Source organism: Anopheles gambiae, chromosome 2 (genome assembly GCF_943734735.2).
Source record: "Anopheles gambiae chromosome 2, idAnoGambNW_F1_1, whole genome shotgun sequence".
NCBI lineage: Eukaryota > Metazoa > Arthropoda > Insecta > Diptera > Culicidae > Anopheles > Anopheles gambiae.
In genome coordinates this window covers 81,195,109-81,221,595 of record NC_064601.1, presented here as the reverse complement: position 1 = coordinate 81,221,595, position 26,487 = coordinate 81,195,109, and the positions used below count along the sequence as shown (strand labels likewise).

Genomic DNA, 26,487 nt, shown 5'->3' with positions numbered 1-26,487 from the left:
ATAGAACAGACCGCAGCAGCAAAAATAGTAAAAAATCAATTGGTGGCGGGGTTCTCATTGCCGTTGCTTCACACCTACGTACAATACTTTGTCCTACACAGGATACCGTTGAGCAACTCTGGGTAAGAGTTTATGGTAATAAACGTACTTTTATCACGGGTGTAGTGTACATTCCTCCAGATTTAGTAAACAACACTACTACCATGCAAACTATCTGCTCCACCATAGATAATATTGCGTGTGCAACCACCGATACGTTTCTCCTATTCGGGGACTTTAACTTCCCCAATCTTTCCTGGAACACCGATGATTCTAACGTTCCTGCACTGCGAATCAATTATGAGAATTCACGAATTACGGACAACTGCCGCTCTTTGCTTGACTGCATCTATAGTAATGGGCTTTCTCAGATCAACTTTATACCTAATGCATCGAATAACATTCTCGATCTCATAATTGTCTCTGACGAGATCCTACATTATTGTGCCCCACCGGTGGTGTCTCCTTTCCCTATGGTTGCCGTTGATGTTCATCATCCTCCTGTTGAACTACACTTAACTGGTGCTGGCAATACAGCTCGTTCCTGGCGTTCTACCTCACCAAACCGTGAGTCCGGCACACGTAACTACAGGCGAACTAACTTTATCCGTCTAGCTGAACTGCTTCAATCTACTGACTGGTCTTTCCTGGAAGGTAATCCGGATGTTAACTCAGCATTGGAACTATTTAACACAACACTACTGGCGCTTATATCTGATTGCTGTCCTCTAATGCCACCGCGTCGCAGTCCACCATGGTCTGATGCACGTTTACGCCGTCTAAAGCAAAACAAAGCGTCATGCTTTCGCTTTTACAGTACAAATGGTACACAACACTCCAAATTAAGGTTCATTGCTGCCCATAATGTATATAGAAGCTATAACAGACAACTTCATACTAATTATCTCATTCGAGTGAAATTCTCGCTCATCAGACACCCAACACGATTCTGGAGGTATGTTGAATCAAAACGCGGTAACAGCTCGCTCCCCGATGTTCTCACATATAACAACGTCTCCACAAGCAGTAAGGAAGGCATGTGCAACTTATTTGCTGATCGTTTCAAGGACTGCTTTACTACGGATGATGCAAGCTTATCATTAGAAGCAGCTTTAAATAATGTGCCCCGTGATGTTGTTGACATTGATATACGCGATATTATTATCTCGGTAGATACTGTACTACGTGCTCTGCAGCAGGTCAAAACCTCATACAACCCTGGACCCGATGGTATTCCTACGGCAATCCTTGCCAAATGCCGCGAATTTTTAGCAGAGCCTCTGTCTCAAATCTACCAACTCTCTTTTGCACAAAGTACTGTACCCACGGCCTGGAAATCCTCTGTGATGTTTCCGGTGTACAAAAAAGGAGATAAAAACTCTGCTGAGAACTACCGCGGTATAACCACCTTGCCTTCTTGTGCCAAGGTGTTTGAGATTGTCATACAAAACTCGCTAATGTATCACTGTCGTTCTTATATTTCTACACGCCAGCATGGTTTCTTTCCTCGACGCAGTGTTACCACAAACCTGGTGGAATTCGTCTCCAACTGCCACGCAGCCTTTACTTCCGGAGCTCAGATGGATGCAGTATACACTGATCTTAAGGCTGCGTTTGATCGTGTGAACCATCGCTTGCTGTTGGCTAAGCTCGCCCGGATCGGTCTCTCTACTCCGCTGGTGAATTGGTTCAGGTCCTATATCTCTGAACGTAGCTACTACGTACAAATCGATGGTGTCTCCTCTAAGGTTTTCGAGAGTTCATCTGGCGTCCCTCAGGGCAGCAACTTGGGACCACTGCTGTTCTCGCTTTTTATTAACGACGTCACACTGGCCATTACGGAAGCAGATTGTCTGCTTTATGCGGATGATGTTAGGCTGTTTCGTATCGTACGGAATACTTCCGACTCTCTTTCACTGCAAAGATCGATTGATGTTTTCTCTGACTGGTGTATCAACAACGACCTGCTAATTTCTGTTGATAAGTGTACGTCAATGTCTTTCTTTAGAATAGCTAGTCCGATAAGGTATATCTATAGCATATCAGGGACACAACTACCGCGGTGCAATACGGTCAGGGATTTAGGAGTCACCCTGGATCGCAAACTAGATTTCCGACAACATTACTGTGATATTTTAGACAAAGCTAACAAAATGCTAGGATTTATTCGTCGACATTCGAGAGAACTTAATGACCCACACTGCCTGTTAACTCTGTATAAGTCCTATGTTCGTTCCATCCTCGAGTTTAGTTCTACAGTTTGGTGTCCGTTCTCTAGTGTTTGGTCCAATAGAATAGAAGCTGTCCAAAAGAGAGTTACTCGTATTGTCCTACACTTCACTCCGTGGCGTAATGTAACCCCTCGTCCATCGTATCATACTCGTTGTTTGTTGTTTGGTCTGGACACACTTGCTAGGAGACGTGATAATGCCCAATGTACGTTTTTGTCCAAACTTATTGTCGGTGAGATAGATTCGCCAGAACTACTGGCTAGAGTCAACATAAATGTCCCTCCTAGAGTGTTCCGTAACTACAGACTATTAAGAACTGACCTTACAAGACGTGCATATAGCGAGAACGACCCAATGACTGCGATGGCCCGTAAATTTAATCAGCGTTACATTTTATTTGACTGGCACCTACCTACTAGATTCTGTTGATCGGTTTTGTCATTGTACACTGCGTTAGTTATTTAAGTTTTAGTTTTAATTCAGTGATAAGGCCGCTTGTTTGGCCAATCACTTAATACAATAAACAATACAAACAATTTTTATATTGTATTGTTATATTCATAAAAATACGCATTCAATTGCCTTGCTTATACCATGTAAAACTTCCACGCATCCATGTGGCATTGCTTAGAGCTTATTTTCGAAGTGGTAAAAATTGCATCAATATGCTACGAAATATTATGTTGGTTATTTCTTAATTACAGGTTTTTAAAACATTCAGGGTGTTCATAAAACACTCCATTTAATACATTGTGAGCCTTGGAATTTATTCTTGATGTGAAATAATTCTTTAATAAAGGATGACTATTTCACCCCGCATGCTCGTTTTGCCCCGTTTACCCCTACCAATAAGATAAGATTAAATATCGACAAAGAGGAATGGTTGAATGTTATCAGCTTTCACTAGATTCAAAAATCATTTTTCTATTTGTAACATTTGTAAACATTTATTTAAGAGCTTTAAAGGTTCAATATGTACTCTTTTCAATTTAAGGTCCATCCGATGGTCGATCAATTTTGTAATATTTTTGACATATGGTATTCTTCTTAGGTACGTGTAACTATCGACCTAGAAGGTTTAAACCATACCAATTTAGTTGGCCATGCGTCAATATGAGCTCTCATCCTTGGATAAAAATATTGTAAAAATACCTGTAAGCCTGTGTCTATTCACATTGGTCGGATAGGCCAGTCACAGTTTGGCCTAATGTCATGCATTTGTTAAACATAAGGCTGATCTGTCTAAAAATAATCATTCTATTGCAAGCACTGAAGCTTAAAGTTCAATCAATACACCTGTTGATTTTGCTGCATGCAACAAATCTATTTATAATTTCATTGCCCCCTTCCTCTCAACTCAGTTGGTTCGCTCAGGAAGTAACGAGATACAAAATAAACATCAAGCACTAATAATCCATCATTATTAATTACTTTTGAAAAAGGTTTTGCTTAGAAAAGCAACAGAGAGGTTGTATACTTTTTTTTCATTAAAAATATTTTTAATCAACAAAAAGATTTAAAAGTAAGATAGAGAAAAGATAGTAGTGGAAATACAAAATTTATTTAAACTATCATATATCGGGAAATAACTGCAATCTTTTGAATTACATGGCCTTACATTATCAAACCATAAAAGTGCCTTCACGAGAGAATGATTTCTCAAATATTTGAATACATTGTTCCGCTGAAATCAACCAGTGCATAGCTTTACTAAACTTGTACCAAAACTATTGCAATAAATAATCGCAACAACAAAGTTAAGCTAACTAAACAGATATTTCATGTCGGTAGGTAATACGCGTTAAAGCCTCAACTAATGGCTCCCAGGAGTCGGTGTGTGCGGTGTGCGTGTGTGAGGCTGTATCGCTTCCGAATATTGTGAAACTTTCTCCAGAATAGTACCTTTCCCCGGTCCCGGTCCCGGTGGTGGTGATGGCTGCTCAACCTATACTGTAAAGCCCTTACAGTGTGCAAACTTCTAGACTGCCCCATGGCCTGAGCAAATTTATCTATCGGCCACAAAACCGTACAGCTCGCAGGGATGAGAGTTAAGTTTCACTGTTTGACTTTGTACTTCCGGATGCTGCTTTAGAAAATGAGGCAAATGGTATGGGAAGAAAGAATGATTGAAAGATCAAAAAGTGAAACTTTCAAACCCTGCTACTTGGACGCCTTGGGAAAGTATGTCCATCCGGGGACACAGTAATTGCAATAATCCTTACAGATAAGTTGACGTCTGACGGTAGTAGTGGTTCGACGTGGTTAAAATAAGCTGTTCATTATCACAAACGCACCTGTGAGCAACGGAATTTAAAATTACCATCCGATGAGCACTGAGATGAAGCTGCACCCTTCAGAGCTTCGTCCAGCCCGGAAAGCCGGAAATAAACATAATCCCAACTAAAACGCAATCATTTTCTGCGTCGTTGGTTGTTGGCTTTTGCACCGCCGAGCAAGCGTCTCGGGACAAACCGCGTCAGTGTAGCCGATCGGCAGGAATCTTTCTATTTCGAGCGACGGTTTACGGTAGCATGTACGCTTCTAAGCCACCGCCAGCGTCACTCACAACTGTCGCCCACAAACCCCGTTATCCCCGTTAAGCCTCCCCGGTGGTGATGGTCGGTGAAGGCCGTTTGGTGCTCGCACGTCGACAAACTGATTCGCTAAAAATCCCCCAATTTGATTAGTGATAGCAGCATCCTTCACCGGTGCGTCCTCAACGAACCGGTGTGCCACCGAAAGCGAACGATTTCCCGGGTTCCCCAATGTCCGTTTCCGGGAGCGGGGAAAAGCAACAACAACAACAAAACAGACGAGGATTTATTTTTATCTCGCCTTTCTTGGCACTAAGAAACGCACGTACGCTCGAAGGTGGGCCGGGAAATCCATCCTCGTAAGGATCCTCCCCATTCCCTGGCTCCCTTTCGCCTTTCGTGTGAAGCGCTCGGAAACGCGTCGGCTCTGGTCCGGTTTAAGCTCCACCGGAGTCTAGTGCAACCCGTGTCGCACAGCAAAGCCCTACGGATTGTTCGAGGCGGCCCCGGGATTGACGATTTCCGTGCTGCCATTGTCGGCGGGATGGCGCTTCTGGTAGGAAGAAAGGGAGCAGAAGAAAATAAAACTGTCCCGGGTACCGAGCGACGCTACGGGTACGCTTTTACCGACCGTTGCTCCATCGAAGCGGCCATCAAAGCGAGGAAATCCTTTAAGCATTCAGTTTACTCTCTTCCTGTCCCTTTTCCTTTTTTCTCTTTGCACACTAGTTGCTTCGCTCTGGGCTGAAGTCAACGTCCATCGATTGGAAATTGGAAGGAATTGTGCGCGGGAATGAATTGGCTTGTGGTTTTTATTTTTATGTACAAAAAAAAAGTTACTAAATGAATTGAAGTTGTAGAGTTAATACCAATTTAATTGATAAACAGACAAGACCCTGCTCAACATTGCGTACAATGTGTTCTCTAGTGAACAAACACAGAATGCAGAACGATGTAAGCACAATCTAATAAACGATTCATTGAATGGTTCACTTTCATCTACTTACAAATTGAATGTGTGTGTTTTGATAATAAAAAAAATATTGTGTTGATAAAAAGATAACGAGTTCACGGTGCAATGAAAAGCTTCTAGTTGCAGTATGTCTCCCTTTAATGTATGTCTCCTCGTTTGTATCTCTTTCTTTTGTTCAACAAATCCGACAGAGCTCACTAGTCTCGTTTTGTCCCGATCTGTGCACGAAAGGATGAAAAAAGAACATTACGAGGAGGTAAAACCATTGTAACAGTAAGAGCAAAGCAAAACAAAAAGAGAAAGAACCCCATTTCGCACCCAGGAGGATTGAGCAACTTGACAGTAATTAATGGGAAACCATCGAAACGATGAATGAATACGGACGTAAAAGTAATGCAAAATGGAAAACCGTTTATTTTGCGGGTCCCACTGTGGGTGTTTTTTTTCAGCATTCAGGTGGCGTTTTTTGTGTGTTTTTGTTTTGTTTTTTATCTGTTCTGGATGGTTTACCTCGATAGAGAATACAGGTGACATGATGTAATTTAGAGAATGTTGCAACACCTTGCGTGCTTACCGTGCACAGTGTACAGGACAGAAGTAAAGGTTTGTCCAGGACATGGTTTATAGTCTGCTTTTGGTGGATACGCTATCGGTCTCTCTAATGTGGGTATTCATTATGTTGCTGGAAGAATCTAGGTGCGTTTGAATGGACTTTTGTAAAATTTCATTTTCTGGTATGCATGGTGTCATGGGTTTCAGACCCGAATGGACCGTGCCCCCATACGCAGGACTGCTATGTGTAATCAGTAAGTCACTGAAAGCCAAGCCCACTAGTGGTACAGACAGGCCTTGACCGACAACGGTTGTTGTGCCCTAGAAGACGAAGAAGATGCATGGTGTTTAAGATTTAAAAATGAACAGAGCATGCAAAAATTATGAGGTTTAAATACTTCGCGAGAGGTAAAAATACCAATATTTTCATTTAAACTTGTGTCGTATTAAATTAACGAAATAATATTGACATGGACGGTTATATTTTATGTTTTTTTGTAGCTTACTTCAAAAATATTTAAAAGTAATCCAGGTATTAAACATTTTATGAGCTCTACAAATTCTATTCTTTTGAATTGTTTGTGGCTAAATGAGTTATGGTAACATAGTAACAACCTTCCATAATGATTCGTATGGGCCGCAAAATACTATTTTTTTAAAATAATAATCATAATAACTAAACTTTCGTTTAGTTTACAACGTTTTGTAAAGCTAGTGTTTAAAATATGGCTTGAATTTCACTGATTGAATTTTTGGATGAATTTTAGCAACATTATTGAATATAGTTGATGAATAGAGGAAAATACCTTCAGATTTTTCAAACATTCTTCAGACTACATTTACTTTTCATTCATGTATATTTTATCACTAGAAAGGAACTATGAACGAAATATACAGAAATATTATCTTCCAATTATTGGTCATTAGTTTAGTACCATCCAAGGGACCATTTGACACATTTGTTAAATATAGAATCAAAATGCTCTATACATATGAGGAATAGTCAATAATCAATAATCATATAAAACAATATAAGATAAATAATGCTAAAATATTAAAAAAATCTTGAGAAATGAAACACAACACTTGCTGGACTAAAATATCAAATTTGCAGAATGCAATAAACGCAATTTTCTCAATCTTTATAATCTTCCTGCATAGCGTGGTAAGGTACCTAAAGACTAATCTTGGTCTAGCCTAATTAGTAATCTTGGTTAGGTTGAGCTATACGAAGCGCGAACCGATAAGCATTAGATAGTACCATAAAAAGGAATACAGGAAAAACCGCGCCTATCACTTAAAAAATATACGCGGAAAACAGACATTTTATTTTGCCCAAGCATTGTTATAAATCGTTTCGGCAAGAAATTATCGGCGCAGTGGTTTCGTTTTCCCGCACCAAGTGGAAAACTCCTTCTTCTGAACTACCCAAATAACATCATGAAAAAAGCTTGATTGAAGGAGACTCCATCCACTGTAATGCTGAATTCTTTTACCAGTAAAACCTACACTGTTTAACAGCCATTACATGTACATTAATCTCTCCATGTTAATGGTGACAAGTACATAGATCGCGCAATAAATCACACACCCGACAGCCTTGGCACATCACGACACCGGTTGCACTGGTTGACTTTGTTATCGCTGCTTCCTACATTACCCTTTCCCTCCTGGTCCCCTGGCGTTGTATGGCATGGGTAATTCCTTCCTCGCACACGCTAAGACTGCTAATTCACGGAGAAACATTTTGTTAATTGACAGCGACAAACAGTGTGTCAAACGGTACGACCATCGCCTTATCGCCACCGAACATATGAAGCAAAAAGCTCGGAAGTGAAAGGAATGGAAGGAAACAAACATTATGAATGAATGAAACCATGCAACACCTTTTAATAGTAGTTTGTAGTGGCCATTGCCTTTGCTATTGCAAAGGTCGGGGTAAAACTTACCCAAATGTTATCCGTTCGCAGCAGCTGGCACCCCAAAAATTAGTCCCATTCGGGCTGGGGAAGTAAACTCGCTCTATCCCACGCAACACACCAATCAAGACCTAATAGTCACAATAAACGTGAATATAATCACGTTTGTTTTACTTTACGACAAAAACGGCCGAAGCGAGCGAACGAACCATAGTGACGACCTTTTCCGGGTGCCTTTTGCGGGACCTTTTTCCCGCTGCTGGTGTTGTTGTTGTTGCCCATATCCATACTACTACTGCTCTATGCCAACAGCCGCTTTGCAGTGGAATCACGCTGAAAAAGACATTGTGATATCCGGTGCGGTCGAAACAACGAAAACCCGGCGGTCAAGCAAATAAAACCGAACTCAATTAAGTGAACATTATGGGCTGTTTTGCTTTGAACGAGTGCTGAGGATACGGTTACAACGTGTGGGGAAAGGCAAAGCGACCAGGACTGGGAAGACAACGGAGATGGGTTTGTCCGGTGTTGCGAAAGGTTCTGCTGGTCTATACCGCATTCGGCGGGAAGAGATGAACGAGAACGCATGTTGAAAACCCACCAAGAAACATGTGAGCGGTACAATGCAGTACACACCGGTTGATAATTAATTTTTACACCGGCTTTATTTAGCTCGTTCGAACGTTAATGAATTTGTTTTTCGACTCATCCGGTTGTAACATTGGGTTTGTCGACAAAAACAGCTGGATATAGTACCAGAAAAATTAACGAACATCACGCAGATGAACAATGCTCTATTGGTCAGTAAGGTGGAGCTTGAATACGTATATTGAGAAATTCAATTACATTTTTGGAATTTTTTCTTCAGTTTGTTCCGAGTTGGATGCGATATGATTCATGAAAGATATTACACAATGTTGTAGCCATGATGAAAACATGAAGTAACTTTTAACAAGGCCCACTATGGTACAAAGTACATCCAAAATCTTTCGACGAATTATGATGCATTTAGTATTTTTCAATTATGATCAATAATCGATTGCCACTATTAATGCCACATTGATGCCAAACATTTGTCTGTGCAAAATTTTATCAGTACAGTCTGTTCCCGAGTTACACGGTTGTCGACCGACGTAGAATTGGAGATATGCGGTTTTCTAAAATTGACATCTTCTTCTATGTCGCGTAACGACCTACGCGGACATGCCGGCCTATACATTCTTTCGTGACAAAATGCATTACCACGCAAGCCGGATAGCCAATCCTTGCTACGGGAGGGACGGTCCATTCTAGGCTTGAACCCATAACGGCAATGTTATTGAGTCATTCGAGTTGACGACTGTACCACCCCGTAGTGTTGAAAATTCACACATCAAATGTGAAATCAGTACACTTTGGTTTAAGTACATCGTCCATTGAAGAATAAATTACATTTTTTTTAGAAAATTTAACCCGATTTAAAGTCAGAAATGGGGCCCTTTCCGCTTTAAGTTCGTAGGCTGAAATTTCAACCTGTCAGCTGTTTCCATTGTATAGATGTTTTCGAGAAGCTATGTGAGTCGGTATAATATACAAGTGGTGTATGAATTTAGAAGGCTGATTTTTATCGCTTCTGTTTCTGAATGAAGATTTTAAGAGTGTTTCGTGTGTTCGCCAAGCCTCCAGAAAGCTTGTTTGAGCAAAAGTTTTCACTCGTCCTGTCAAAAAGTGACATTTAAATTTGGTTATAAACAACTTGCTATGAGACCACCTGGAATACACTTTCATTCTGGATTCCATCACCAGATCTGTTTAATGCACCTTGGGATAAATGTAAACACCACCTTGTTTTACCATTTTGCGAGCAGGTACTCGAATGTAATTCTAGCTGTGAGGCTAGAATAAACTAGACTGAAAATTGCAGGCTAGTTTTGTGTGTGGTTTAGTATGGAGTGTTAACATGATTTCAGGCTCCAACTGTCAAACTCTATACAAAAACCTGACTAGAATCGTGAAAGGCCTTCATATTAGAATTGTCTGCACGAATCGTATCAAATAAACGAGAAATATATAAATAAACTATACATATTTAACATATTTAACATATTTAACTATTTTTAGTTTAAAATAGTAAATCAAAACTAAAGAGATATCAAATGTATTTTAGCCGAAAAACGTGAAACTCGACATACGCGGATATTCGAGTTACGTGGATTCCTCTGGAACATTCTGTATTAGAGCTTATGCTACGTTATGACAACTTCAATTACCACCAAGACACCTCATTTGTATGCACACTGTACAAAAAACTATGATAGGATCATGACAATGATGATAATAAATTACAATGGCTAACCTAAAAAAATAGGCCTGAGAAGGACAAAAGTATGATGAGTATATTTTTATTCTGATGTCGGTTTTGTAAGCTAACATAAATGCGCCAGTAATAAAGGTGCATACAAAAACACTGCAAGTAAATCAATTTTTAATTTTGCCAATTTTGTGCCTAACAAAGATAAGCCTAAAAGATGGACTAGCTGTGGTGTTTATTGTTGTATGTTTAGCTTCCAAAAAAGATTTACAATGTTTTTGGACATGGGTACATGTCGATTCTGTTGATGAATAAATTTCATTTTGACTTCTCAATTGTGAGACGAATTCTGTACTCTTTAAAACAAAACATATTGAAATCATCATAAAAGAAGATTGCGTGTTTTGTGTAGCAAAATGCCATTCTCATTTACTTTTAATAATATAAACTCTTTCGTATAAGATTCATATAACTGTAACTATCAAAGTAAAAAAATGGCGTGACCAAACCATACATGCGTAACTTGTTGTATGACATGTACATTACATCCCAATCTGAGCCCCGCTAGCACGGTGCACAGTGCAATATGTAATTAGCATAGCTCCCTGCATAGTGCAAAAACAATACTAATCATCCATCCCAGCAAGCTCATTTGCTCTACCGGCACCACCCGAAGCCTTTGCCATTCGTTCGACCCATATTGGTCTCGAACCTCTATCGAAAAGTTGGGCTTTAGGGAACAGAATTTAATACCACAGAACCTACGCCTCCCAGCGATGCAGATAGCACAGATTGCCTCGTTCCTGCGTGGTGAGGAAAATAATTACCATTTTCATGGAGCTTCCCAATGTGCAGCGTGGTTCATTCCTGTGCCAGTGCGAGCCTATTTTTGGAGCCACCGAATAGACCCGGTGTCAGGCAGCGTGACCGCGTGGGAGAACCGCGGAGCCCGGACTGTGGCAGCTGTGGCTAACCAAAGGCTCGGTGTTGTGAAACGCATGTTTTCGTGCATGCGGCGGTAGGATGTGGAATGGACGGAGATCTGAAAACCTGCCAGCAAAACACATAAGCCAGTTGGTCGGTGGTGGTTTCATGGACCTTGACTAACGCGTTTTGGCTTTTCTCGTTCGCCATCATGCGTCTATCATGTCTGTGTCAAAAACCAGTCAGCTGCGGTTTCGCTTCCAATACGTGTATGTGTGTGCGCGACCAGGCCCTAACACAAAGACGGTTCTATGGTAGGGGTTTATGGAGAGTGTTGCTGCCGCCTGACGTTCGGAGCACATGATTTATTCACCGGCCAATCTCTTAGTCTGCGCGTGGGACTAGGCGTAATGGTGACCGAAGTTATGCCAGAACTGATGGCATCTTTCTTGGTGTGATCATCCACATCTAGCGGGTGGAGAGAGATTCTTCGGAGCGTTTTTTTTTTGGTCTGTTACTCTACGAGTCAACGTCAACCGTCTTAAGAGACTCGTCTTGGATGGCAAATTGGTGATGATGTATTTGTTTAAAGAAAATATTCATGCGAGACAGACAGAAACAACTAAAAACAGAACAGCAAAAATGCCAAAGGCTTGCACTTCATGGTTTCAGGTAAAAAGATATGTTGAATAAAGAGTTGAAACGTTATGTCAGACAATTCACCTGACTGGAATCTCGAGACAAATTGTCTTGGATTGTGAAAAAAACAACATCTTAACATAAGGAAATACTAACATGCATGTTTGAAGCTGAGTTTACCAATGTTCCATTCTAATGCTTTTAAAGCAGCTTATGTATCACCATCCTTTTTCCCCCGTACATTTCTGCTACAGAACATCTACCAAAGGATGGTTTTAGGTGAAGCGAAACAAAATTTGTGACTTATTTTTCCCCTCGAATTGTCGTGTCTAGCGTACTACCTGATTCTGATAGCTGATCGATATGAATTGAGTCCTCAATATGATATGTTTTCAAAAAAGCTTCTTATGTCCATATTTATCGTTTCAAATACAGCTTGAAAAAAAATATCATCGGGCAAAACAAGCAACAACACCATCTTGTACACGTGTTTGCTAGTATTATTTACTTCACGTGATACGCTCCTGCCATAATACGGAGACGGTATGATCAGTCTTGTACTTTGCGTTTTATTTATAATTATACCCAGTTACATTTTTAATGCAAAACCCGCCCCAAAGCCATAATTATTGAGCTTTCATCAACAAACACTGTTAGCGCTAACGACTGCACACAACCCCAGAGGGATTCTTTTATCTCACCAGCGACGCTCCCTGCACAAAACGGTTGTGCCCTGGCCTGTCCTGCAATCCGGCTCTACCTTCTGGGGCGACCATTAAGTATCAGCAAAAAAGCCCTCGACGCATCGGTGGCCCACTGAATTTTTCATGAGCTCGTCCATCCCCAGCCGGCCACCGGGTCTTGGTTTTTGACTCGTGAAATTTCCCCTTCGTCAGCTGGTGCTGTACCCATAGCCTTTCTGAAAATATCTAAAAAGAAAAGAGGAAAAAAACAAATACTAGAAAAAAAGAACTAGAAACATTCTCTCACCCATCAAACCCGATATCATCGCTCAAACAACCGCACCACAATCGGCGATACAAAAGAACGACACATTAAAGCTCAATATTCCCGCTAAGCGTGTATGGTTTAATGTTTGGGCAGCATAGCAGATGAAGATAGGCGTTTGCTTCAAAGTGGAAAGCCGCTAACAGGGCGCGCGCTATCGGTATCGGTACACCGTGCCTGCCGTGTCTGGTGGCAAGCGAAACGTAAAATGATCGATCGGCTGATTTGTTTCGGCTGAGTTTGCATGTTTTATGCAAACAAGAGTGAAGGCAGATAGAGAAAAAAGAGGAAGAAACAGCCATACTCTCAGTGTTTCTTCGTTTCGGCGAATTTGATTGCAAAGCTTCGTCGTCGTGGCTTTCATGAAAGGCAAATATGTTTGACAAACAAAAATTCAACGAGTAGAGTAGAGGAGTGTGGAGAGTCAAAACGGCACGTAAAATAAATTTGTACCACTAGAATCGATGATTCCCGTCATGGTATGCTGTTGGCGGGGAGATGTTACGAATGGAGTTGTTATACATATTTAGACATTGTTGAATTATTTTACCACTCCTGATCAGTTTGTTTAAACAGTGCTCAAACACTCAACTCGACACTAGTAGCGATTGTACGGTAAATAAATTTATATTTCTATTGTTTTTATTATAAGGATTAAATATATTTAATTCAATTCAATTGATATTAAATAACATGAAGCAGTATCTGAAGAAACATCACCATTTCAAAATGGAAATCAGTCTTCTGCGAATTAATCGTCCAACGAGCTTAAGAACTTGCTGCAAAACCGAACGCAGATGTCTTCCGATGAGAGCACAGTGTGATAAAACCGTTTCAATCCAATCCCCCAAGGACCGGAACGATTCGTGCTCAACGCTGTCAACGCTGTGTTCCAACGAAAGGCACACTAAAAAGATACTCATTTTAAGCGCTTTCTCCAGCATTTCGTTGTTCGATGGGAAGCAAGACGTTGCTAAGGATTGACTTTAGTTTGTTTGTTTTTTTTTTTGTGCCCAAAACCAGACAGTAAATCCCAGCCATCGATGGAACTGGGAGCTCCGCTTGCTGAAATAGATTCATAAAATTTTAATAAACGGCTTTAATCTGTTGTTTCTCATCCGTGCCCCGGAGGCGCGTGCTGGAGCGCCCATTTGACAAGGCTCTTATCCTCACGCCGACGCAAAGCCACGGTTGTTAAAAAAGTCTGAAAAAATCCTTCCAGACCGAGCATCCTTTTTGGAATGCGGGTGGAAAGTTCCGAGGGGACAAAGTGGATTCGCCTGCCCGTCGAGGAGAAATCAATTTTCACTCGATTGGGTTGGTGCAAAATGTCGATACAGAGAGGGCTGGGGGAAAATCCAAAGCCTCGTAAAATGAAAGTAAAAACTGAACAGCAACGGTCCAACAAAATGCTATCCTTCGGAGTGAGCAAAAAATCCTTCCGCTTACGATGTTGCGTTTGGTTTATGCGCGAAACCTCGCAGCTTGCGAGGTATAACACCATTTTTTTCATATTTTTCCTGCCACGTTATACCTGTGCAGTGTACGTTTCTTGTACCTTTTTTGTCTTTCGCTGCCATTTTCCCTTTTGCGCTCTTTCCATGCCTCCCCGAGCTGTCAATTATAGCAGCGAGATGACGACGACGACAACGACGGGGACGAACTTGTTGCTTGGTCAGCGACGGTGGCAAGAATATCTGTATGCGCGCGTGTGTGTGTTTGCTTGTGTGTATTTCTGTGTGCGCTCCCCGCCAAGGACACGCTGACGCTAATGAAGAAGGATTTGTTTAATCAGTTTATTGATACCGGAGCTAATCCCGGCACCCGACTAATGGCAGGTTATCGTACGTCAGTGCGCCGGATAGGGCAGGGGACAAAGGTGCAACGTTCGCGCCGGGGACTTTTAATAACAAACCATTAATATCGTTTATCAAACCGCACACGCTGACACGGTGACATGGGGCTAGGTGGTGCTTTTAAAGAGAAAGAGGGGGGCTTTAATGTTAACTTTGGAATTAAAGTTTCCCTTTTTTGGATTTTCTTATTTTCAAACATTGATTGTAACAGATTGTAGATTTGATTTCAAAAATATTTGCTTTCATATACATTTAGGGGAGTTAAAATTTATCAGTATTTATGTACAATAAGAAACATGCATTATAAAATTGTTTTGTTTTCTCCTTTTCTGTTTGCAATGGGTGATAATACTTTTAATACAGTTAAAAATATCATATCAAACTGAACATAACATTTATTGACAAAATATGTATGCATCAGCAAAACAATTCATTAATATTAGCTAAAATTCTGAGTCATTTATTAGCATGGCGTGTTCCTTTATACGAAGTGTTAACATGATTTCAGCCGATTTCATGTGTTAAACTCCATATGAAAAAACTGGCTAGAATTGTAAAACCCCCAATATGGGATACACAATCAGAAATTCCTTCTGCAACTGCAAACACGCAGTTATTCAATGTTCAGACTTCTGTGGAAAACTTAAACTATTTATTTATTTTATTTAAATTCACATTATTACGGCTTCTGCCGTATTTTCAACACATTATGTATCGACCGATTTTGTCCTCAGGACATTTGCATCCTGTATTTTTAGCCTTATCCCGGGCATACTCGGTTAGACAACTTAAACTAAGAGACCAAATAATTGTAGCTAGTCATTTTTTTATGTTTACTTGTTTACTTGGGGTTTAAATAGCTTTACTCCTTAAGACATTTAACATTATTGCGTGTGGATTATCAATTATTCGTAGCTAGATTGTTTGGTATCTTTTAACACGTTGCTCCATTCAAATACAAAGTAACATTTAACAGAACAGTAAAAGTAATTGTATACTAACTCCAATGTAATTTATTACTTTTCATTAGTATTTAAACATCCCGCGTCTATAATCTTAAGATTGAATTTTTATGAAAATGTCACTTAATAAATAACTTAATACAGTAGAACAGGGGTCTCCAAACTTTTCAGTTCGTGGGCCGCATTGCTTCACAATCAACTTTGTTGAGGACCATTTTGACGCTACCTTTAGAATGGGTGGAAGTTCAAATCTTGTTTTACTAAGAGAATACTAGCAAAATTCATAAAATTTCTGGAGCTTTCTTTTATTGAATCTTGATTTTCGTCTTTAAAGAAATTTTAAAAAATAAATTTTGATTGATTAGTCAGAAAGAAAGCTATTTAATTCAACCTTTACCCAGTCATCGCGGGCCGCATTAAAGGCTATTGAGAGCCGCATGCGGCCCGCGGGCCGTAGTTTGGAGACCCCAGCTGTAGAACGTCGATTATCCGGGTGCGGATTAACCGGCGGGCGGTTTAACCATGCGCATAAATGTGACAGCTGTTCAAGCGTACAGCGAACATTTGCAGCAATAGAAGTGGGAAACCAGTTTTTTGTACAGCTCTGTAGTGTCTAGTAGTGTTTTCGAAATTCATTTTTGTTCATGAACAGTTGTAAAACCTATAGTTATTGATTCAAATAATATTCTACCTACGTTTAAGAGATTGATTCAAAGTAAATTAATCATAAAACTAGTGAATTTTATAATTTTTATATGAATTTGACATTTCTTGGACCATTATCCGTGCAAATCGATTAACCGGCAACCGTCCGGTCCCGAGCTACCCGGACAATCGACGTTCTACTGTAATAATAATAAATATGTCTCTCTATTTCACTTTATATTCAACTTTAGTTAATTAATGAAAAAGGTTAATTCATCATTGATGCATAAAGATTCATCAGTAAACACAATAACAATAAAACTCTTTTAATGCAAACTGCTCATTATAACAAATGATCACTGAAACTAATGACATTCAATTTTAATGTTGGAGAGCAAAGAGAATAAAAACTTATGCGAGCTTGGAATATTAAACTGGCTTAAACTCAATGTAGCTTATTGAAGTTTAAATTTACACTGAATTTTATCAGTACAAGAAACATTACAGCATTTCTGTTAATACATTACGGCAGTAATTACAAACACTTGCAAATCCATTTACTCCGCTTGTTTATTTGCATTGCAATTAAATTTAATTTCATAACTTTGCCATTTCTCGTTCCCTTTCCTTAGAATCTTCATCACATTTCATCAGCGGAAGGTCAACGCGTTCGGCATTAATGTAAAACACATTTCGCCATCTCATCCTTCAGCACCACCGTGCAACAACGCGCTCGCGCAAAAAAAAGCTTATAGAATTGAGCCATCCCGTGCTATTTAAAGCGCAAACTTCCGTCTCGCCAGGAAGTGTCAGGATACGGCCGGGCATCAGGCTCCAGTTCTAATTTGAAACACGAAGGTCCATCAAAACGAGCGATTCGCAAAGATCCCCGTACCCAATTCGCGCCGGTTCCATTTTTATATTGTTTCACCTTTTACCAAATCAAAAGCCCGCCAGCAGTTACGCCGACCCGAACGACCGTAAAAGGGATAATGAGCCTTGAGGTGGAATGATGATTCAGGCTCAACATTAATCATACCTTTCTGGTCTACGGTTTGCTGGACGTACCAGTACCACTGAGGGGAAAGGAAGCAGCGGACTCGAACGACTCTATACGCACATCTACCGGGAAATGCAAAGCAGGACTCGCTCCGTTGAGCTGGCCGTTTGATTGAGCTGGAGAAACTTTTACACGAAGCAAGCATCTCCGTTGCTGGCATAGCTTGCTTCTCTTCTGTACGTGGACAAACACACACAGTCGAAGTACGGAGCGAGCCGAAATTAAAGCAAAACATACACCTTCCTGTACATAGAGGCGGATCGCAAGCCTCTACCCCAGCTACTAATTACCGACTCTGGCGATATTTTGCTCCGGAGCCGGTAGTGATTCCCACCGCAAAAGGAACGCTCTGCTGACGCTGACATTGGCCGACAGGGCGGAAGGGGCAGAACCTGCTCGCCTGGGTCGGTTTCTCACACGACGTTTCGACGGTTGTCGCCCGCAGTGTCCAAGCAAGCAGTCAACATTCCGCTATTTCAATTAAATGTTATGCCGGCCGCGACCATGTTTTCCAAGTTCAAAAGTGCCACCACCAGTGCGCCGCCCCAAAACCCCTACGATAACAATCCAATCACGCAGTACTTTGAAATTGGAAAACAGGTCGCCTGCGCCGGCCCGGAACTGATCTGGAAGATACACGAGGGCTACCGGAAAACGGATGGCAAGGTAAGTGTCTGTTTGTGTGTATGTACATGGAGATGGAATGTTTTACATTTTCAGTCATATTATCATTGCTGTTCATCATTTTTGACACTATGGTGCTGGAATCAATTTACAGAGCGCATTTATCTGATATAGAAACGTTGTGAAATGTGTACATTGAATTCGAAATTTATCGGTCGCATGAATCAGCTGGCTTAGTTAAATATTAGTTGACGAATTGGGTATAATCATACATACAATACATTTCATACGTACCTTTGTGCAAATAAACATCATACATTTCATAACTTTGCATTAGGATTTCTGCTTGAAATCTGTGCTTATGTGTGTTTTACATTACAACACGTCTTTTTAAATGATTTTTAATTAATCTGGACAAAATAGATCTCATGTAGTAAAAAAACAAACATACATGGGTTTACCACTTCAACCGGGCAAGAAATTTGCATTCTTTACTGCTTTTAAAGATGAAATATCAACAGTGAAGTTTTAAGGCTTTAAGGGACGCCAAATTTTAAACTCGATATAAGAAACTAGTTGGAATTATATCATCCTATACAGTTGGTTATCTATCCTATCTCTTTTCTCATAGATAAATTAATAAAGCCTGTCGGCGTTGTTAGTGAAATATAAACAAGTCCATGATGGGCGGTTCCGTGGTACGGACGGCAACATACTTGTCGCGGATTCAAATCTAGAATGCACCGTCGCCCCGTAGTTTGGACTGATTATCCTGCTGAGCAGTTCTGAATTAGCCTCGAAAGCATGTATAAGCCGGCATGTCTGCGTGGAACGTTAGGCCAAGTAGTAGAAACATGTACCCGATACTCTTCTTCTTCTTCTTCTTTGGCTCAACAACCGATGTCGGTCAAGGCCTGTCTGTACCCACTTGTGGGCTTGGCCCTCAGTGACTAATTGATTCGCCCCCATAGCAGGATAGTCAGTACTACGTATGGCGACGCGGTCTATTTGGGAATTGAACCCATGACGGGCATGTTGTTAAGTCGTACGAGTTGACGGCTGTACTACGAGACCGGCTCTCACCCGATACTATTTTGCCTTTTTTCCGTTGAAATCAATCAAAAACCCATATACAATCCCTGTAACACACCTATAGATCATATCCATGCCTTATTAATTTTGTTGTAACTGATACATTTGTGGCTTTGTGTTTTTTTTATTTGTAGCGCGATACAATGGCTGGTATCATTGAATAAATATAAACAATAACATATCACCAGTGCTGCAAAATATCACTGTCAATGTCATAAAAAATTCTAAAAGAAACAAAATACACGTCGGCGTGACGTACTCAATTATGATAATCATAGGTGATGCTCAAACAAATGTTATGACCAATACATGCTTAGTGAGAAACCTCCAAGGTCATTCACTTTGTCTTTTTTTTACTGTGATCAGTTCTGCAAAATGTCACTGACATTAGTCACGACAGATTCCGACTGAAACAAAATCATGTCACCGCCACGAGCTCTACTGTGATGATAAGAGGTGAGATTCAAAAAGTTCGTGCGACCATCACATCATGGGTGACACTTTTGGAACCAACTCTTGGTCTGTCACTTGGTCGCGATATTTTCTGTCGGTGATCATCAGCCGGTCTCGTGGTACAGTCAACTCGTACGACTTAACAACATGCCCGTCATGGGTTCAAGACCCAAATATACCGTCCTGCCATACGTAGGGGGGAGGGGGGGGAGTAATCCAAAAGTCACTAAAAGCCAACCCCACAAGCAATATAGGCAGGCCTTGACCGACAACGGTTGTTGAGCCAAACGAAGAAGATCATCACGATAGTCATGGGAAATATGCGGTACGTGCAAGTAGTCCCAAACAACAAAATCAGCATGGTTTCTTGCTATATAGTTCTAATGCATTATGCTGTATCCATTGCCGTGTCCATTCTACCCAACTGTCCATCAAAGCGGACAGAGCGAGAAAGCATGCTCATTTTAATGCTTGGGACCACTCGCCAAGTAGGTCCCAAGAATGTCATGAATATCATAGGGAGAAAATGTCATGACCAAGTGAGTGAACAAGAGTTGGATGCTTCGAAAAATGTCACCAAGTATGTGATTGGTCCACCAACTGTTTGAGTTTCACCTCTGATCATCTCAGTTGCGTACGTTAGTTGACTTGAACTTCGTTTTAGTCACGACTGAAACAGTGGCATTTGGTAGCACTGTACAGAGCAACAAAAAGAAAAGAACATGATTATGCTTGTGACGGCTTTAAGCTCAACTTGTCAGACAGAGTATCTCGTTGGACTCAAGCATTCTCATATCGACTTCGGCATGTCATGACGCACTTTCATTGAGTATTAACAATGAGCATCAACCTATCACGGATAAGTTCATTGTCTCCGATTATGATCGTAACGTGATGTTCATGACATTATGCAGCACTGTCACGCACCAACGTACTATGCCCTTCCGTGAGTCCTGTTCGACCGGTGGCTCACAAAACACTCTTGTCCTGAGCGCGAGACACACATACACACACTAAGTGGCCTGCGCAATCGTACCCATGAATGACGACTAATGGCAGCAAAACTGTCACCACAAGTTCAAGGGTCCGTACGACTGCCCACAACACTTTCCAACAACTGTAAACAATATGCCAAGTGTCTTGATTCACCGCTTTCTAGCTTATATGATTTTGTTTTATTTCATTTCTGCACACAACAAACACAAGACCGGAAAATATTGTTCTAAATTCTCGAATGTTTGTCCAATGATCACTTCAAAAGACTAATGTAAACCATTCATGTTAGAGTACTTTTAATATTAAATAGTCTCAAATGAGGTAACATCCTGAGCTAATGTTCAACAACCCTGTAACGCTAATCCATATCCCAAATTGCTATGTAGTGGTCAGTGTTCGTTAGAAAAGATTGCCCTTGACAAGAATACGGTAGAGTAATTCGTCATACCGTCCAAATAGAAAGCAAACCTCAAATAGAATAATGATGAGTTCGAGTGAAAAGCTTTTTACTATTCACTGGCCAGGGACTTCCTGAAGATACGTCCCCGAAGTAAAAAGCACCACTCACCAGCCCGCACACACAAATGCACGTGATTACATTACGCTTAATGAAGCAATAAATAATAACTAACCAAGCCCAAAGTACCGGTTACTGCGGCGGTCCAAGACCGACTGCCCTGAATATCTAGTTTTAACCACAAGAAAATTCAATTTCGGGTGTCACAACAAACCGAACCGTTACCACCTCGTCGCTACGCCATGCGAGTACGGGAAGCAAAAGTAATCCAAAAGCACGCTCCAAGTTCCAGCACTGGCCGGAAAAAAAACTTAGTGACAGATTTATTACTCACTGGGCGGCGCTAGCGGACAGAGACAAAACTTCCTCCATCATTCCGGTTGACTCTGTTATTAGCTCACACGACCCTACGTTTCGCTGGTTTCGGTTGCAATGTCCCATTGCTCGTAGACGGAAGGAGTGTTTGTGTTTGACTAAACGGAGCCCCGTAAGTGACAACATGGCTGCCGCCGCACACATATCAACAATTGTGTAGCACGTGCCGGATAAAGCAGCTTGATGTAAAAGTTACCGTGCTGCAGACAGTGCAAAAACTTTTCCAGTACGAATGGGTACCATGTTTACTGGTCGTTGATTGGGTTGCCGCTGCAAAGCGGAAAATGGCATTTTTGGCGCAAAAGAAGTAACAAAGAACAGCTAACTAAATAAAACGCAAAGTGTGGTGAGCACTTTGAAGCGACGGGCAGCCGTCGGGCAGCCGTCGGGCAGCCGTCGAGCAGTGTGCTCAGTCCGCAGGCTTTTCTGACGAATTTTGCCCTATCCTGTATGTCGGTGTGTACGATGAAGCGCGAACATGGCACAAACATACACACGCGCGACAAGTAAGAAACCGAATGAAACGTGCCTCTAAAAACAACTCTATTTTTGTGTTGATTCCATCTTGCCATATGCCCGTACCAGCCCGTCAGCTGGCTTACCTGGCAATCCATTCCGCCCGTTCCGAGCAACCTCCGGCGTCGCCTGACACATGCCACAGGTTGTACCGCGAGCGAGTCAGCGCGTATCGTCCAACTTGTCGGTAACGGCACAAGTTGGAGACGAGCAAAACATGTTCACCAGGCCACACCATGCCATGTGTTGGTGTGTGTACGTGTGCAGGATCGAGAAAGAAGGCCTGATTTATGCCACCCCGTCGGTGGTTACTGGTGGTGGAAAGCCGAAACGGCACAAACATCATTCCACCCCCTGAGTTTCCCCTAGGTTGGTCCCATCCTGGAAAAAGCCAAACGTGGAAGATTAACAATTTACCATTCATCACGCCTCCACCTTGCCTCCCTGGAGCCATGCCTGGTGAGCAAGTGTTCGTGGCGGTGTGTGGTTTTATGCACGAACTTCTTAACCGTACCAGCAGTCCATTCGTCAGTGGCCAGAAATTCCTTGGAAGAAATATAAACCCGCCACACAGCATCCGTAGACAGCAGACACACAGTCACCGAACAACACGAACAACTCGTGGCAACGGTGTGTTTGTGCTGCTTTGAAGCGTCTCTGCCGGGGCAGCATCACAGTTGTGTGACTGCTTGCGTGCCTGATCGCATTTCGCTGTAGCTAATTAAATTGCCATCTTCGGCATGCGTCCGCCTTTGACGAGGCCCTTGCTTTCCTTCTTGCTTTGCGGCGCGACTGAAAACAATAAACCACAAACAGGTATACAAACCGTGGCAAAGGCAAAGAGCATTTGGCAATGCGAAAAGCTTTTTTGATTTCGATTTGTTCCAGGCTTTGGCTGTACGGCGATTTTGCTTCGCACACATTGAAGCTGTGCCGATCCCAATCGATACGCGGTCGGAACGGAAGAAAAAATAAAGACATGAGGCAATTCAATAACATTTTACCAAAAGCAGAACGTGCCGGCGGAAATCTTCATCCTCGCCCAAAAGCGTTGCAGCGATGGGGCTGGGAAGCGACCTTCTTCAATCGCACTTATGCACGAAGAAAGCTCGCAAGTCAAAAACCACAGGTTAAACCGTCGTCATCATCAGCATCATCGGCCCTCGATTCGTTTTTTAGATTTTTTTGTTAGCCCCCAGGACCAGAGTGAGCTTAGCGTTTTACTCCTTTGCTGTTCGAGTTTCACCTGACACTGGCTCAATGATGGCAAAAGAACACTTTTCTGTAGAACTCGAAATGAAATGGAAATATCCCAAGGGTATCCCTGCTCGTTGGCTGTAACTCACGCTTTATCTATCTCTCTCTTTCTTTATTTTCAAAGTTTAATCGGAACCAGCTCATTCGTTGGCTGACTGAATTTCTGTTCCATTTTTTATTACCAATCAATAGTGTTTGGTTCGAAATTGGAAAACTTCACAACCGAACCAATTTTTGTGCCGAAAAAAAAAGAAATTTCTATTTGCAGCTCGTGGTATATGTAGTAAGGTAACTCATGTGATTGGCATTGAAGGTGTAATAGTTGTGTTAAATATACCTGTTGCCAGTTACAGATGACGAAAGCTTTTTTTCTTGGTACACTTTTTGAAAATCAATATCATTTACATGGAAACAGCTATAGAATGCGGTTCATGTTTCTTGAAAGAACTCATTTATGTTCTGTTTCATCTTTCGTTTACCTTCCTAGGGTTTCGAAGAGGGTTTCCTGTAAGCTCAAATTGTTCGTATTCAAAACACTTGTGTGGGTCGCGATTCAGAAGATGACAACAAAATCTCACAAGATGTATTTTTGAGAAAGCTGTATTAATTTTCTGGTTTGTGGGTCGTTAGATTGAACAGATAGAATGTGTGTAAGGTACGTGAACGTGTGATTTTAACGTACTGATGAACCACACTCCCGCATGGTGTTAAAAATCGTAATTGAGTTTACTGACATCAGCAAAGCAAACACTTGGTTATTCTTAGGGGTTAAACTGGTAAATATAATGTTAAAATTATTCATTATTTAATCGTCTTAAATTTATGATTTTAACTACTTACTTACTTATCCGGCGCAGCAACTGCTTAGTCGTCTTAGCCTGCCTCAAGAGTGTCCGAAACCGCTCACGCCATCTTGCCTTCTGAGTTTGGACCTACCACTTCTCCTCTGTCCTTGTGGATGACCTAAAAAGACTTTACGGGTTGGGTCATCCGTTTCGTCCGGAATGGGTTTTTTCGTCAAATACGCAACGATGCGATGCCGTTTATCTTCTTAAACCTTTGTAAACTTAGCTAAGCTTAGCTTAGTTTTCATCAAGCATGGTTAGTACTTCCACCGCCAATATACGAAATACAAATTACACGGCTTTTGAATGTAACAAGTGCCTATTGTAATGAACTAATCACAGATAATTCTACATATTGCCGTAGCTACATTACAGAAATGGAATTTGGCAGATAGTATATGCCCGTCTTGTAATTAAATATAACTTGTGTCCCTCGACCACTGCAAAGTTTAAAGCTAGTACTAATTATTAACAATGCAGCAACATTTTCCTGATAGCATAATTGCATTGCTAAATTATCACAACAAAATGAAGCTTAAATTAGCCAACTCAGTACCTGCGAGTGACAATATCTGCTGCAGGCAAAGTTTACCGTAACTTTGCCGTCTCCTATTTTTCTGCACTCTGTGGCGCTACAATACAATTACACCCCACCCTCTCTCAACTCACACCATCGCAGGAACTAACTTTACGAAGAAACAATATCCCCATTCGAAGCCCGCTAGACGTTGTAGTGATGTTGCAAAAGTGCATTAAGGGAGTAGGTACGCTACTGCTTCGACCCCAACCCAGTGGCAGTAACTTTGTCCCAATTTTTTAATGCAAAATATTGCTGCATTGCATTCAGTGGTTCACGCTTCGGGCGTACTGTCATATTCTTTGCCGTTGTTGCTGCTTACAAGCACACCGAATAAGGATGACCACCGCCAGCAAGGGCAGCCGCACATCACCGCCAATAGTACGCTACCTGACATACAAACAGAAACAAAAAAAAAAACGCGGGAGACGCGAAATGCTAAACGGTAACGGCCAACGGCTCGGTAAAGTCAATTAAAACTTATAGCTCCCCGACTGACTGACTAAAATTTGCCACCATTCAGCCTCCGCACATCCGTGGGTAGGGTTTCCCCACGGACCGGCAAACCTGACGGGCAAGACGGGCACAAAAGGTGTTCACAACCGTTACCGGCACAGCAAATCGGGCACAATAGCAACAATCGCCCGAGACTGCCGCCCTAGAAATCCCTCAGAAAATGGGAAAACTTTTAACTAAACAATTACTAACGAACCGGTAAAATCAAAGTGTATTAGTTCCGTTCATCAGCTAGGGGGTCGCGGAAAACCCATGGTTTCTCGTCTATACACTTCCTTTCTCTCTCTCTCTCTCTCTCTCTCTCTCTCTCTATCTCTCTCTCTCTATCTCTCTCTCACTCTCTCCCCCTCTCTCTCCCTCTCTATTTCTCTCTCTATCTCTCTCTCTCACCCATATTACCATACAATTGGTTTTGGCAGGTGCTGTCATGTTTTGGGCGAACTCGTTCCTCTCTCACATCGCCGCCGACTACGAAGGCGGCTATGTTTTCTGTGGCGTTCGAAGTGAAGGCATCGTAATAGATTTGGAGGTTTGGTGGTTTGCCGTTGTTGTTGCTTCGTATTTGATTTGGATAGTGTGCAAACTCTGACGAGAATAGGTCAACATAACCGCAACAGTAAATCGAAATTGGCTGCTGTGGGTGTTTACCACGGCAAAATAGTTAAATTCTTTCGAATTGAGCTATTTCACGTGAAACGCTTTGTGCTTTTAGTACAGAATGTCATTTCACATGGACCAGCAAACGGAAATAAGTTAAGAGTGTTTCGATGAAATCAAATTACTAGTTATCACGAGTTCAATATTTGGCTTCCATAGTCTATGATTGTTCTTAAAACACAACGATACTCCCCTCCAATTCGGTTTATTAATTCATTTCAAAAGCTTCTCCTGCTCCTATTTACCTGTCCATTTTGCCAACAGCCTCTCCAAAATTCGTATTGTTGGCAGTCAATCTGCTTCGCCGAAAGCTTGAAAACAAGAAGCAATCAATTAACCGATGGTAGAGAAAAATAAATTCCTCCCGCACCCTGTGCCCCTATACCATCCGGCTTCCTCACGCTCACGCAAATTAATTGTTTTGCGTTTC

The 26,487-nt window shown here is 41.5% G+C and overlaps 1 protein-coding gene across 13 annotated transcripts in view; it reads left to right on the top strand.

Annotated features, from left to right (window-relative positions):
* Positions 1-26,487, top strand: part of LOC1274912 (SCY1-like protein 2) — a 110,622-nt gene that overhangs the window by 5,656 nt on the left and 78,479 nt on the right. For all 13 annotated transcript variants that reach the window (XR_009764848.1, XR_009764847.1, XR_009764849.1 and 10 more), the window contains exon 2: positions 17,205-18,298. Coding sequence is in view for 10 of the 13 variants with exons in the window: in XM_061644953.1 (XP_061500937.1) it covers positions 18,122-18,298 (177 nt within the window). In the remaining 3 variants the exon portion in view is untranslated. The remainder of the gene's footprint in view (positions 1-17,204; positions 18,299-26,487) is intronic.